General features: G+C 48.2%; 1 protein-coding gene across 1 annotated transcript in view; it reads left to right on the forward strand.

The window, feature by feature from the left end:
- The window catches only part of acap3b (ArfGAP with coiled-coil, ankyrin repeat and PH domains 3b), a 155432-nt gene that overhangs the window by 59225 nt on the left and 81051 nt on the right, over nucleotides 1-15156 (forward strand). The window contains 1 exon segment of the mRNA XM_055659219.1: nucleotides 2242-2299. Coding sequence (XP_055515194.1) covers nucleotides 2242-2299 — 58 coding nt within the window.

Genomic DNA, 15156 nt, shown 5'->3' on the forward strand with positions numbered 1-15156 from the left:
GCGATGTCACCCTCCACTGTGCTGTGTTAAACAGAACACTCACGGGCTGGTGTGGACTCGGTGGGCCGAAGGGCCTGTTTCCACACTGTGCCTCTCAAGTCTAAAGTATGTGGGATGAAGCCGGAGCACCCGGAGGAAACCCACGCAGTCACAGGGAGAAGGTGCAGACCCCTTCCTGCATTTGCAACGCCTAGGATGCTCAAAAGGTGCAGCATAATGGTAGAGCTGCTGCCTCCAGCCCCAGGCTCAACTGCTGTCTGTGTGGAGTTTGCACGATCTCTCCATACACCAGCACTATCCGACACACTAGGGACAATTTACAATCTTACCAAAGCCAAGTGTCAGAGGCATAGATAGGGTAGACAGTCAGAACCTTTATTACTAAAGGGAGCAGCTGTGAGCTGAGAGGGGCAAAGTTTAAAGGAGATGTGAGGGGCGAGGAATATTACACAGAGAGTAGAGGGTGCCTGGAACCTGCAGATAAGAGTTGGACTCGACCTGAGGTCTGCCACAGACATTGTGGGCCGAAGGGCCTGTTGCCGTGCTGCACGGTTGTATAACTTCCCTTTAGAGATGCAATCCGAGCGTTTTTAGACTCTCGCTCCCCGCTTGAGTCTTTGCAGTGGGGGTGAAACAGATGAGGAACTGAAGCAATGGGAATGAGTTCATGAGGGTAACCCTATCCCAGCTACTCATCAGCTGCCTGTAAGCTGTGTGCACCTTGCCCCTGTCACACATGTCACCTGAACCCTTTCTTTCATTAGTGCAAGGACAGACACAAAATGCTGGAGTAACTCAGCAGGACAAGCAGCGGGACATCCCTGGAGAGAAGGGATGGGTGACGTTTCGGGTGTCGGGCGTCTGTCTTCGGTTTAAACCAGCATCTGCCGTTTCTTCCTGCACCTTTCATTAGGGCACGGCCTTTCAGTCAGAGCCAGCTAGAGTCATTATTCCCCGTTTAAAGTCTTCAGAGGTTCAATGTACCATATGCACGTCCACCTTTAGTGAAACCCCATCTGTCCAGCGTTGGGCTAATGGCTGCTTAAAACGTTGTAGTTGGAATCTTTTGCCCAGCCTTAAGAAAGGCAGATCGGATCACCTTTGTAGAATGGGAGGCAGAGGAATTGAATCCCCAGGCAACTCTAGACAGCAGGTGCCTGCTCCCGGCAAGGAAACCTCCCCACGGTACCAGGTCTATTCAGTCCACCCTGGGGGAGGTGACATCAGTCAATGAGACGTCTTTCTCTGTTTGGCCGAACGTCAGTTGAAGACGCACCTTGTTTTGCCGATGTTACCTTGTTAACATTAATTCTACCCACTTCATTCAGTTCTAGGACCAGACTTAGGCCATTCGGCCCATCAAGTCTACTCTGCCATCCAATCATGACTGATCCATCCGTCCCTCTCAACCACGTTCTCCTGCCTTCTCCACACAGCCCCGGACACCCGTTCGAATCACTTCATGTTGACAAGGTTGATTCTTTCATCATCTTCTTACAGAGGCCAATCTTTCTTCCTTAAGCAGTCCTGACCCATCGACCTCATTGGAGACCCTCGGACTCCCTTCAATCAGACTTTACTGGACTTTACCTTGCACTAAACATCATTCCCTTTATCCTGCATCTGTACACCATGGATTGTAATCGTGTATAGTCTCTCCACTGACTGGATAGCATGCAAAGATAGTCCGAAGGTCACCAGAGAGATAGATGGTTGCTCAGGGCAGCTCTCTAGCTGTTGAAGGGATGGTTCAGTTGCCTGATAACAGCTGGGAAGAAAGTGTCCCTGTGCCTGGAGGTGTGCGTTTTCACACTTCTGATACTTCTTGCCCGAGGGGAGGAGAGGGCGTGGCCAGGGTCAGAGAGACAGGTCCGTGACTGTGGTGGAGGATGGAGAGGAGATGTTGCAGGATGCTGCGGGGATGGGCCGATGGGCCTCTCTCCCTGTGTCTCTCTGTAACACACTGAAAATGCCAAATAAATGATCCGCGATCCTGTCCAACCTGGGTGCTGACTTAGGCAGAATCAAAGATTATAGAGGGGGGGGACCTCGTATGTTGGGGGGGGGGGGGGAGGGGGGGGGGGGGGGGGGGGGGGGGGGGGGGGGGGGGGTGCCAGAACTATGCCAACGCTTCATTGTTCTGCACAGACTGTCGTTGAATCATTGTCATAGAGGCGCGGTGGATGCCGGTCCCATCCCTGGCTGAGTTGGTCTGAGCTGACATCTCCGTTTCCGTTGCAGGGCGACCATCGAGGAGGTGGAGACTGACGTGGTGGAGATCGAGGCCAAGCTGGACAAGGTGAGCCACTCGCTTGTACACCCAGAGCCCACGCATTCATCGGCTCATAAGTGATAGGAGCAGAATGAGGCCATTCGGCCCTAATGACACGTCTTTCTCTGTTGGGCTGAACGTCAGTTGAAAACGCACCTTGTTTTGCCGACGTCACCTTGCTCAAAGTAACCGTGGCCACTTCATCAGTTCTACATAGAAAATAGGTGCAGCGGGTCAGGCAACATTTTTCCTGCATCTAGCTTGTCCCGTCCTTTTATAATGTTATATGTTTCTATAAGATATCCCCTCATCCTTCTAAACTCCAGTGAATACAAGGCTAGGAGTAGAATTTGGCCATTCGGCCCATCAAGTCTGCTCCGCCATTCAATCATGGCTGATCTATCTTTCCCTCTCAACCCCATTCTCCTGCCTTCTCCCCATAACCCCTGACACCCCTGACACTAATCAAGAATCTGTCAATCTCCGCCTTAAAAATATCCATTGACTTGGCCACAGCTGTCCGCGCCAATCAATTCTACAGATTCACCACCCTCTGACGAATCAAATTTAGTTTGCGGATGACTACCAAGGTTCATAAGGTCATCAGTGAGAGGGGATCACATTGAAACATATAAGATTGTTAAGGGCTTGGACACACTAGAGGCAGGAAACATGTTCCCGATGTTGGGGGAGTCCAGAACCAGGGGCCACACAGTTTAAGAATAAGGAGTAAGCCATTTACAACGGAGACGAGGAAACACTTTTTCTCACAGAGAGTGGCGAGTCTGTGGAATTCTCTGCCTCAGAGGGCGGTGGAGGCAGGTTCTCTGGATGCTTTCAAGAGAGAGCTAGATAGGGCTCTTAAAAATAGCGGAGTCAGGGGATATGGGGAGAAGGCAGGAACGGGGTACTGATGGGGGATGATCGATGCTGGCTCGAAGGGCCAAATGGCCTACTCCTACTCCTGCACCTATTGTCTATTATTGTCTGTAAGTGAGAGGAACAGAATTAGGCCATGCGGGGCCCATCAAATCTGCTCTGCCATTCAATCATGGCTGATCTATCTTTCCCTCTCAGCCCCACCTTCTCCTCCTATCCCCTGAATGAAGAGAACCGCTGGCTATCTTCTTTTGCAGTGTGAGAATCAAATAAAGGTTCAGAAAATAAAAATAAAAAAGTCGAGGTTTGCCAGAGTGGAGTTGGTTAGATAGGCAGACACAAAATGCTGGAGTAACTCAGGGGGTGAGGCAAGGCCCATTCCTTCTCTCCAGAGTTGCTGCCTCACCCGCTGAGTTTCTCCAGCATTTTGTGCCTACCTATTTTAACCAGCATCTGCAGTTCTTGGTCAGAGAGGCAGCCACGTTCACTTTGATCAGTTCAGTGAGTCAAGAGGGTGGCATTTATAAAAAAATAAATCATTTTTAAACCTCGACCTTCAATGACGTTACCGAGTTTGTCTCCCGGGGGTGATAACTGTACACTAAACTGCCTGACACCGTTGTGAAAAAGATACAATATTCCTTTTGTATCAAAACCGCAGAGAAAATCGGGCTGGGATGAAAATCTTATGAGAAAGCAAAATAACATGGATAATGTGCGAATGGGTGATCGATGGTCGGCGTGGACCGAAGGGCCTGTTTCTATTCTGTATCTTTCATCTCTTTCAATATTTTATATTTCCCCCCCCCCCCTCCACCCCCCCACACACACTTTTCTGCAAAGATAAACATTTTGCAAATCATTCCTTAGACGTCCTTACAACATTCATCAAGTGTGGAAAAGGGCCATTCGGAGCCAACTTGCCCACACACCGGCCAACAATGTCCCAGCTACGCTCGTCCCACCTGCCCGCGTTTGGTCCATATCCTTCCAAACCTGTCCTATCCATGTACCTGTCTTAACTGCTTCTTAAATGTTGCGATAGCCGCAGCCACAACTACCACCACCGGCAGCTTGTTCCTTACACCCACCTTCATCTGCTCCTGATGTAATGGCAGCTTCTCCCCTGAACATTTTCCCAGCAGCTAATCATTAGCTCAAGATTTATTATTGTGCCGGGCACGGAGGTACAGTGACAAGCTGTGTTTTGTGCGCTGTCCAAACAGGTCTAATCATGTGTAGGAAGGAACTGCAGATGCTGGTTTTTACCCAAGATAGACACAAAATGCTGGAGTAACTCAGCGGGTGGGTCAGGTATTACACAAAGGGTGGTGGGTAAATAGAACGAGCTGCCACAGGAAGTAGTTGAGGCAGGGACTGTCGCGATATTTAAAGAAGCATTTCGTAGTGGCTCTACCAGCTGTGTCACTGTGTCACTAACATGAAAGCATCTCAAGTCAGACTCAATGGCGAGGGCCATTTCAACACTCATTCGGCCCTTTGACACCATTCGGCCCTTCGAGCCTGCACCGCCATTCAATATGATCATGGCTGATCATCCAACTCGGTATCCTGTACCTGCCTTCTCTCCATACAGCCACAAGGGCCACAAGGGCCACATTTAGCCCTTTAGCCACAAGGGCCACATCTAACTCCCTCTTAAATATAGCCAATGAACTGGCCTCAACTACCTTCTGTGGCAGAGAATTCCAGAGATTCACCACTCCCTGTGTGAAAAATGTTTTTCTCATCTCGGTTTAAAAGGATTTCCCCCTTATCCTTAAACTATGACCCCTTGTCCTGGACTTCCCCAACATCGGGAACAATCTTCCTGCATCTAGCCTGTCCAACCCCTTAAGAATTTTGTAAGTTTCTATAAGATCCCCCCTCAATTTTCTAAATTCTAGCGAGTACAAGCCGATCTAGCGAGGACATCGCTGCTGAACTGCTGTTTGTCCCTGCTTTGTCACAGATTCACCACCCACATCCCAAAGACGTGCGTGTTTGCAGGTTAATTAGTCCTGTGTAAATTGCCCTGAGTGTGTAGGGAGTGGATGGTATAGTGGGTTGGCATAGAATTCGTGTGAATGGGTGATCAACAGTCGGCATGGACTCGGTGGGCCGAAGGGCCTGTTTCCATGCTGTGCCTTTAAACTAAACTAAACCACTGTGTTTGCAGGTCTGTTGTGCTGCTGCTAGTAAAAATTGTGTCGTTCCCTTGCAGTTCACACGGCAATTAAACCCCCTTGCTGCTCTTGACATTTGCAAAACATCTTACTCCCATTATCTGTAGCTGGGGGGGGGGGGGGGACACAGGGGTACCTATTCCACACTGTTGATCAGAATACCACCACTACTAGTTCGAGTTTGAGTTCCGTTCATTGTCACGTATACTGAGGTACAGGGAAAAAGTTTTGTCACGTGCTAACCAGTCAGCGGAAGGACGATACATGGGCCATCCACAGTGTACAGATACATAATTCAGATTCTGATTCAGATTCAACTTTAATTGTCATTGTCAGTGTACAGTACAGAGACAAAGAAATGCATTGGAATAATTGGAATATGGATAAAGGGAATAACATGAATAATACTGCAAGATAAACATAGGAACATAGAAAATAGGTGCAGGAGTAGGCCATTCGGCCCTTTGAGCCTGCTCCGCCATTCAATACGATCATGGCTGATCATCCAACTCAGTATCCTGTACCTGCCTTCTCTCCATACCCCCTGATCCCTTTAGCCACAAGGGCCATATCTAACTCCGTCTTAAATATAGCCAATGAACTGGCCTCAACTACTTTCTGTGACAGAGAATTCCACAGATTCGCCACTCTCTGTGTGAAAAAAGTTTTTCTCATCTCGGTCCTAAAAGACTTCCCCCTTATCCTTAAACTGTGACCCCTTTGTTCTGGACTTCCCCAACATCGGGAACAGTCTTCCTGCATCTAGCCTGTCCAACCCCTTAAGCCCGGTAAAGTCCCATCAAAGAGTCCAAGTGTCTCCAAAGAGGTAAACAGTAGCTCTGGACTACTCTCTAGTTGTTGGTGGGGTGATTCCGATGGTTCACCACGATGGTTCTGGGCTGAACAGAGGGATTCACACGGTGGCGCGTTTGCCGTCGAAATTGCAACTCTCTGCCTTTTTTTAATAATAAAGAAATCTTTTCTTTCATCAGCAAATAAGTGTTTGATTTTGGCAATGCCTGCAAGTTGCATCCCTCGGCCTCTCAGAGCCAGTATCAAACCCAGTCCCACAGTGGAGACAATGAACCCCTTTCTATCAGTAACCAGCCCTCAGCGAATGAGCTGGAAGGGCCTTGAATGAACGCACTTAGCAGTCCACACGCACAAATGTTTTCCCACAACTGAACACTGGCGATCGTGGTCTGAAAGCTGTCGGGGATTTCAATATTGTTTGCGTAATGGGGATGATGTAAGGTTGCAGTTTAGACCGAGTACTAACTCGCGCTGAAAATGCAGCCATATCAACCTGAGGCTAATCTACTGAGACCCAGGCTAAGGTCATAGGAGCAGAATTAGGCCATTCGGCCCATCAAGCCTGCTCCGCCATTCAATCATGGCTGATCTATCCCTCTCTCCTAACTCTCCTCTTCTCCTGCCTTCTCCCCATAACCCCTGACACCCGTACTAATCAAGAATCTATCTATCTCTGCCTTAAAAATGTCTATTGACTTGGCCTCCACAGCCTTCTGTGGCAATGAATTCCACAGATTCACCACCCTCTGACTAAAGAAATTCATCCTCATCCTCCTAAAGGTATGTCCTTTTATTCTGAGGCTATGCCCTCTAGTCCAAGACTCTCCCACTAGTGGAAACATCCTCTCCACATCCACTGTATCCAGGCCTACATTCTCCTTGTGACCGCGTGCGTGGGTTTTACTCTGGGTGCTCCAGTTTCCTCCCACATCCCAAAGACGTGCGGGGTTTGACCCTGGTGTGTAGGGAGTGGATGGGAACGGTGGGGTGACATGCAACTAGTATGAGCGTGTGTTGGATGAGGACAAGGCCTGGCTGGGCTGACAGGTTGAGCAGCGCCCCTCTGTGCGAGGGAAGATGGCTGACCGAGATAGGGGCGCACTGCTGGCCCGGCTCACCGGAAACAATGAGTGGTGTGGCAGCCAGCTTGCAAACTTGGAACAAAATCCTTTAGGATTTTGTTCCAAGTTTGCAAGCTGGTTGCCACATCACTCATTGGATTCCCAATTGGATTGACACAAATCCAACAGTAGAGCTGCTGCCTCACACCACCAGAGACCCAGGCCCGATCCTGACTTCGGGTGCTATCTGTGTGGAGTCTGCACGTCCTCCCCGTTTGACCGCGTGGGTTTCCTCCACTTTCCTCCCGCATCCCAAAGGCGTGTTTAGATTGCAAGTTAATTGCCTCTCTGTAAATTGTCCCCCAATGTGTAGGGAGTGGACGTCAAAGTTACGATAGAACTGGTGTGTAAGCAGATGATTGAAGGCCGGCATGGACCTGGTGGGCCGAAGGGCCTCTTCTTTCCATGCTGTATTTTTCAATCAATGCAATCAGGTAGTAATTCTTTTAATATATTCTTTGAATGGGTGTGGGTTTCGCCGGCTGCACCGACATTTAATTGCATTTCCCCGCACTGGCCTTGAGGACGCTAGCGAGCTGCCTTCGAATCATACAGCATCGAAGCAGGCCCTTCGGCCCAACTTGCCCATGCCAACCAACTAGTCCGACCTGCCTGCATGTGGCCCATATCCCTGTAAACCTATCCTATCCATGCACCTGTCCAAATGTTGACCTGCCTCAACCACCTCCCCTGCAGTTCATTCCATAGACCCACCACCCTTTTTAGTCTTCGAATAAAGGGGAGGCCATGTAAGTCTGAGGGGAGGAAAAACTTTTTCACCCAGAGAGTTGTGAATTTGTGGAATTCCCTGCCGCAGAGGGCAGTGGAGGCCAAGTCACTGGATGGATTTAAGAGAGAGTTACACAGGGGCTAGTGGAGTCGAGGGATATGGGAAGAAGGGTTATTGATTGGGGACGATCAGCCATGATCACAATGAATGGCGGTGCTGGCTCGACGGGCCGAATGGCCTCCTCCTGCACTTATTTTCTATGTTTCTATGTTCTAGCATCTGCAGTTCTTTCTTAAACATTTTTTCAATTGTCGTTGACCGGTCATGCGGTCTTCAGCACAAAGGCTGCCATCAAAACTAATGTTTGGGGGACACCGGCTCCAGTTCCACAGAGCAGGGGTTGGAAATGTCCGTCGGTACAGCATGTTGCGGCAACGAGTTAAGGGCTTGTCCCACTTTCACGACCTAATTCACGACCTTTTTTACGCGTGGACATTTTTCATCATGTTGAAAAAACGCCCCGACCTACTTGATGCCACGACCTACCTACGACCTACCTACGACCTTGTGACGACCATGCTCCGAGTACGAGTCAAGGGCAAACTCGGCAGAGGTCGTGAATTAGGTTGTGAAAGTGGGACAGGCCCTTTAGTGGGAACAACTTAAACGCTGGTGGATCTAGTTTTCATTCAGCTACACATCGGATTTTCTTATTTCTAATTGCAGAGCTGAACGCTGGCCTTTGATGTGTGTCTAATGTGAGCAAAGCCAAGAGCATTTCTGTTATTCAACATCCTGAGGGATTTGGAATGATAATGGAATCATGTACTCGGAGAGCAAGAAAGGCTACGCAGATTTATTTTTAACGTTGCCGTGCCCAGTGCCTAATCTAAAGACATAAAGCGAAGGAAATATCCGATTGATTGATTAGTTGATTGATTGATTGATTGATTGATTGAAAGATGCAACATGAAACAGGCCTGTCGGCTCACTGTGTAAGAAAGAACTGCAGACGCTGGTAAAATCGAAGGTAGACACAAAATGGTGGAGTAACTCAGCGGGTGAGGCAGCATCTCTGGGGAGAAGGAATGGGTGACGTTTCGGGTCGAGACCCTTCTTCAGACTAATCTGATGGTGTCAGATTAGGAAAAAGGGAGGTGCAACGAGACATGGGTGTGCTTGTACATCAGTCACTGAAAGTAAGCTTGCAGGTACAGCAGGCAGTGAAGAAAGCTACTGGAATGTTGGCCTTCATTGCGAAAGGATTTGAGTTTAGGAGCAAGGAGGTTTTGCAGTTGTACAGGGCCCTGGTGAGACCCGAAGAATCACCCATTCCTTCAAGGGTCTTGACCCAAAACATCGCCCATACCTTCTCTCCAGAAATGCTGCCTCACCCGCTGAGTTACTCCACCATTTTGTCTCTACTTTCAGCTGATTGAGTCTACACTGCCCATCGATCACCCGTTCACACTAGTTCTAAGTTATCCCACTTCCACATCCACTCCCTACACACGAGGGGCATTTACAGAAGCCAATTTACCTAGATATTCCTATTAATTCTAGATATTGAAGTAAAGCAAATCTAAAGATCCCGGTGGCTCAGCACTTCAACTCCCCCTCCCATTCCCAATCCGACCTCTCTGTCCTGGGTCTCCTCCATTGCCAGAGTGAGCAACACCGGAAATTGGAGGAACAACACCTCGTATTCCGCCTGGGCAGTTTGCATCCTGATGGCATTAACGTTGAATTCTCCCAATTTTGCTAGCCCTTGCTGTCTCCTCCCCTTCCTTAACCCTCGAGCTGTCTCCTCCCATCACCCCGCCCTCGGGCTCCTCCTCCTCCCTTTTTCCTTCCTACTCCCCCCCCATCCCCCATCAGTCTGAAGAAGGGTTTTGGCTCGAAACGTCGCCTATTTCCTTCGCTCCATAGATGCTGCTGCACCCGCTGAGTTTCTCCAGCAATTTTGTGTACCTAAAGATTACTATCCCTTTATTAACTGTTTCTGTTTGTTGCAGAGAACAGTTTTGCACCACACACAAAGAGCTGGAAGAACTCAGCGGGTCAGGCAGCATCTGTGGAGGGAATGGACAGACGACGTTTAGGGTCAGGACTCTTCGGACTGAAACGTCATCTGTCCATTTCCCTCCACAGATGCTGCATGACCCACTGAGTCCTTCCAGCACTTTCTGTTTTGCTCACGGTTCCAGCCTCTGCAGTTCCTATCAGACTGAAGTGTGAAAACGCACACCTCCAGATTCAGGGACAGTTTCTTCTCAGCTGTTATCAGGCAACTGAACCATCCTACCACCAACTAGAGTGCGGTGCTGAGGTACTATCTACCCCACTGGAGACCCATGGAATATCTTTAATCAGACTTCACTGGACATTATCTTGCATTCAACATTATTCCCTTTACCAAGTATGTGTACACTGTGGATGGCTCGATTGTAATCTTGTATTGTCTCTCCGTTGGTAGGTTAGCAGGCAACAAAAGATTTTCACTGTTCCTCGGTACACGTGACAATAAACAAAACTCACACTCAAACTTTGGAGAAGGCCCCGACCCCAAACGTTGCCCATCCATTTCCCGCCACAGATGCTGCCTGACCCACTGCGTTCATCCAGCACTTTTGTGTTATGATGTTGAACTAATAACCCGTCACAGCAGCCCTTACTCCAGCCCTCCTTCCACAGAAATGCTGGAGTAACTCAGCGGGTCAGGCAGCATCTCTGGAGGAAAAGGAATAGGCGAGGTTTCAGGTTGAGACCCTTTTCTTCAGATTAAGAGTCAGGGGGAGAAGGGAAGGAGCGATGTAGATTTGCTTTGATTAAATGAATGGAAGTTATGGAGAAAGCCACGATAATCAAGGAAATGTGGAGCCCACAATGGTTCATTGTTGGCTGTGGGGTAGGTATTAATGCAGACAGTGGAACTCAACAGGACAACAGTAAAACTAGTGGGATGACTAGGGTGGGGGTAGGACGGAGAGAGAGGGGATGCGAGGGTTAGTTGAAGATAGAGAAATCAACATTGATTCCGTGTCTACCAGAAGATATCACTACTGCAACCTCCACTCTGTGATCATCCCAACATATCTTTATTTCAGAAAGCAGAACACTTTATTGAAAGCAGTCCAACATGTGAAAGCATCTTTATCTTATTGATCTGGTGCTGATCAGTCAGATCTAGTCCAACTATTCCCTAACACAAACATCTGTCTTGCATTAAACCAAGTAATTGTCACAAAGAACTGGCTCACAAATAAGGCAGCTCACAAATGTATCTGTGGCACGGAACAAATTATCTTTGTAACATTAGCGAAAACCCATTTGCTTGTTAGCATTTGCTGACGGTGGGAATGAGAGCTCGGCATTCCCAGCTGGTTACTGGGGATCCAATTCACCACCTTTTGTTCACATGCTCGATCAATGGTGTTTTATCATTAATGTTTTATTATTATTAATGTTTAGTGTTTTCTGAGTCATTCGTAACTGTCACTGTATGTCATGTTGTTACTTGTGGGCGGAGCACCAAGGCAAATTCCTTGTATGTGAATACTTGGCCAATAAACTTATTTACTTACTTACTTACTTACATACTGGCCAATGACTATCGAACTGAGGAGATCAGAGAATTCAGGTCAGGATCTTAGACGCAGCCAAAACTGATTGTTGTTTCGGAAGGAACTGCAGGTGCTGGTTTAAACCGAAGATAGACACAAAGAGCTGGAGGAACTCAGCGGGTCAGGCAGCATCTCTGGAGAAAAGGAAAGGGTGACGTTTCGGGTCGAGACTCTTCTTCACGCTGAGAGTCAGGGGAAAGGGAAACGAGAGATAGAGATGGTGATGTCGGGAGATATAGAACAAATGAATGAAAGATGTACAAAAAAGTAATGATGATGAAGGAATCTGGCCATCGTTAGCAGTGGGCGAGGTGAAAATGGGTTACAGACAATGAGACTCAACAAGATGAGTTAGAAACTACTGCAATGACTTGGGTGGGGGATGAATGGAGAGAGATGGGATGGAAGGTTTACTTATAGTTAAAGAAATCAGTAAATCTGGGTGCGAGCTGCCCAAGCGAAATCTATGGGGCTGTTCCTCCAATTTGCGTGTGGCCTCACTCTGCCAGTGGAGGAGGCCCTGGACAGAAAGGTCAGTGTGAGAAAGGGAAGTAGGGAAGTTCATGTGTTTGGCAATCGGGAGATCAGGTACTGTAGAGATACAGCGCAGAAACAGGCCCTTCGGCCCGTCGAGTCCGCACCGACCAGCGACCCCCTGCACTCTCACACTATCCTACACACACGAGAGACCATTTGCATTTATCCCGAGACAACTAGCCCTCAAACCTGTACGTCTTTGGAGCGTGGGAGGAAACGCTCACCGTGCTTCGTGCAGCCGCGTCTCCGCTTCCCTGCGCCGAAATGGCCAAAATTCGCTAATGATCCAATTCGGCTAGAAATTACAGTAAAATTTACTGGGTGGAAAATGTTCCGTTATAGTTTCTGGCACAGAATTGATGGTATTATTTCTGTAGCATTAGTATTAGCATCTGTCTTTAATATATGAGTAGGAATCTTGCATTCTTTTATATATTATTTCATATATTATTCTTATAAATAAGAGTCTTGCATTCTTTCATATATTCTTTTATACATTCTCATAAATAAGAAGTGTTTAAGAGGGAACTGCAGATGCTGGAGAATCGAAGGTTACACAAAAAAGCTGGAGAAACTCAGCGGGTGCAGCAGCATCTATGGAGCGAAGGAAATAGGCAACGTTTCGGGCCGAAACCCTTGGTTTCGGCCCGAAACGTTGCCTATTTCCTTCGCCTCATAAATAAGAATCTTGCTTACTTTTATATATTCTCTTCAGCATAAGGAACCCTGATACCGATTTTGTGCACGCATGCAACAGGATGTTTCCCACTGGTAAATCTCCCCTGGATCATTGATTAATTTAATTGTACATTTTAAAGGGCATTGATTCCAGATCAACTATTGAAAGTTTGCTGGCAAGTGAATCATATTTTTATGCAAGGCTGCCAGTTTGTGGATCAATCTTTAGTCTCTCCATTAGCTTCAATTCTGACTGAACCACTTGAGTGAGTGAACATGGAGGTGCTTTACTTGACCAGACCCACCAGTAGTTTGTAATCCACTATTGGCAGTCTAGCTTGGTTTTATTGTAGTTTGGAGCTGCAGCATGGAAACAAACCCCTCAGCCAACCGAGTCCACACTGACCATCGATCAGCCGTTAGTTCTAGGTTCTGGGCAGCACGGTGGCACAGCGGTAGAGTCGCTGCCTTACAGCGCCAGAGACCCGGGTTCGATCCTGACTAAGGGTGCTGTCTTTACAGAGTTTGTACGTTCTCCCCGTGATCTGCGTGGGTTTTCTCCGGGAGCTCCGGTTTCCTCCCACATTCCAAAGACGTGCAGGTTTGTAGGTTCATTGGGTTTGGTTGTAAATTGTCCCGGTGCAGGATGGTTCTAGTGTGCGGGGGTTGCTGGGTCGGCACGGACTCGGCGGGCCGAAGGGCCTGTTTCCGCGCTGTATCTCTAAACTAAACTAAACGTTTAAAAAATTTTTTATCCCAGTTTCACACCCGCTCAATTTACAGAACCAATTAACGTTGAAAGCTGCACATCTTTGGGATATGGGAGGAAAATGGAGCACCCGGAGGAAACCCACGCGGTCACAGGGAGAACGTGCAGACTCCACACCGGCAGTGCCCGAGGTCAGGGTGGAACCCGGGTCTCTGGCGCTGGGAGGCAGCAGCTCTACCCGCTGAGCCGCAGTGCCGCCCTCTATTGAGGATGTTCTTCTCAGCCAGCATCTTTGTAAAGGCAGACAGGATTCTTGGTCATTATCACGGAGACGAGGTGGAAGTGAATGTTGCGATTCTGGGGATGGCTGAAGGTCGTCTTCAAACCTTTTAGCAGATTGGCTGAACACTTGTTTATACAGGATGGAAAGTTGGCCAGACTTCAGACAGGCAGAGATGAATGAAAGGGGCTGCTGGTACTGTTTTAATCATCACTCTTTGCAATGTACTAAGTGCTTACATGTGTTCAGTAGCTTGATATGCCGTTGGACTCTAGTGCAGCCAAAGACTGGGTCATGTCTGGAGTGCGTTCAGTGCATATGGCCAGTTACCTAAACTCATGGGGCCACAGTTGGAAGCAACATCCTCACTAGGTTTATTATTGTCTCGTGTACCAAGGTACAGTGAAAATCTTTGTTTTGCATGCTATGCTATGAGATCAGATAATACTCTACATAGGTACAATCAAGTCAAACACAAGTACAATAGGTAGAGCACAGGGGAAGATACAAAGTGTTTAAGAAGGAACTGCAGATGCTGGAAAATCGAAGGTAGACAAAAGTGCTGGAGAAACTCAGCGGGTGCAGCAGCATCTATGGAGCGAAGGAAATAGGCAACGTTTCGGGCCGAAACCCTTCTTCAGACTGATGGTGGGGGGGAAGAAAGGAAACATGAAGAGGGGGAGCCCGAGGGCTGAGGGAGAGCTGAGAAGGGGAGGAGACAGTAAGGGCTGCCGGAACTTGGAGAATTCAATGTTTAATGCTGCTAGGGTGCAGACTGCCCAAGTGGAATATGAGGTATTCCGGAATATGAGCTCCTCCAATTTCCGGTGGTGTTCACTCTGGCCATGGAGGAGGCCCAGGACAGAGAGGCCGGATTCGGAATGGGAGGGGGAGTTGAAGTGCTGAGCCACCGGGAGATCAGGTGTTACAGGAGAAACAGCAAATGATGCACTTTGCTTCAGAGATCATCAATAACCTGAATTTCACAAACCAGTCCAGGAATATTCAATCTATAATCAATTCAAAGATCAACAAGTTCATTTGCTTTGGAGACGCGCAAAACCGCAGATGCTGAAATCTTGAACGGAACACAAAGTTCTGGAGGAACTCAGCAGGTCGGGCAACATCTGTGGAGGGAATGGACAGACGGCACTTCAGGTCGGGACCCCCTCTTCGATATCCATTCGCTCCACAGGTTCTCGACAGAGTTACTCCAGCACTTTGCTCTGTTCCACACTGTGGCGTATTTAGCAGCTGGACTGTTGTGAGAATTTCTGAAGTGTTCGAACAATCAGTGTTTTGAAAGGAAGGATTACGCATGCATGGAT

This window comes from Leucoraja erinacea, chromosome 30 (genome assembly GCF_028641065.1).
Source record: "Leucoraja erinacea ecotype New England chromosome 30, Leri_hhj_1, whole genome shotgun sequence".
Taxonomy (NCBI): domain Eukaryota; kingdom Metazoa; phylum Chordata; class Chondrichthyes; order Rajiformes; family Rajidae; genus Leucoraja; species Leucoraja erinaceus.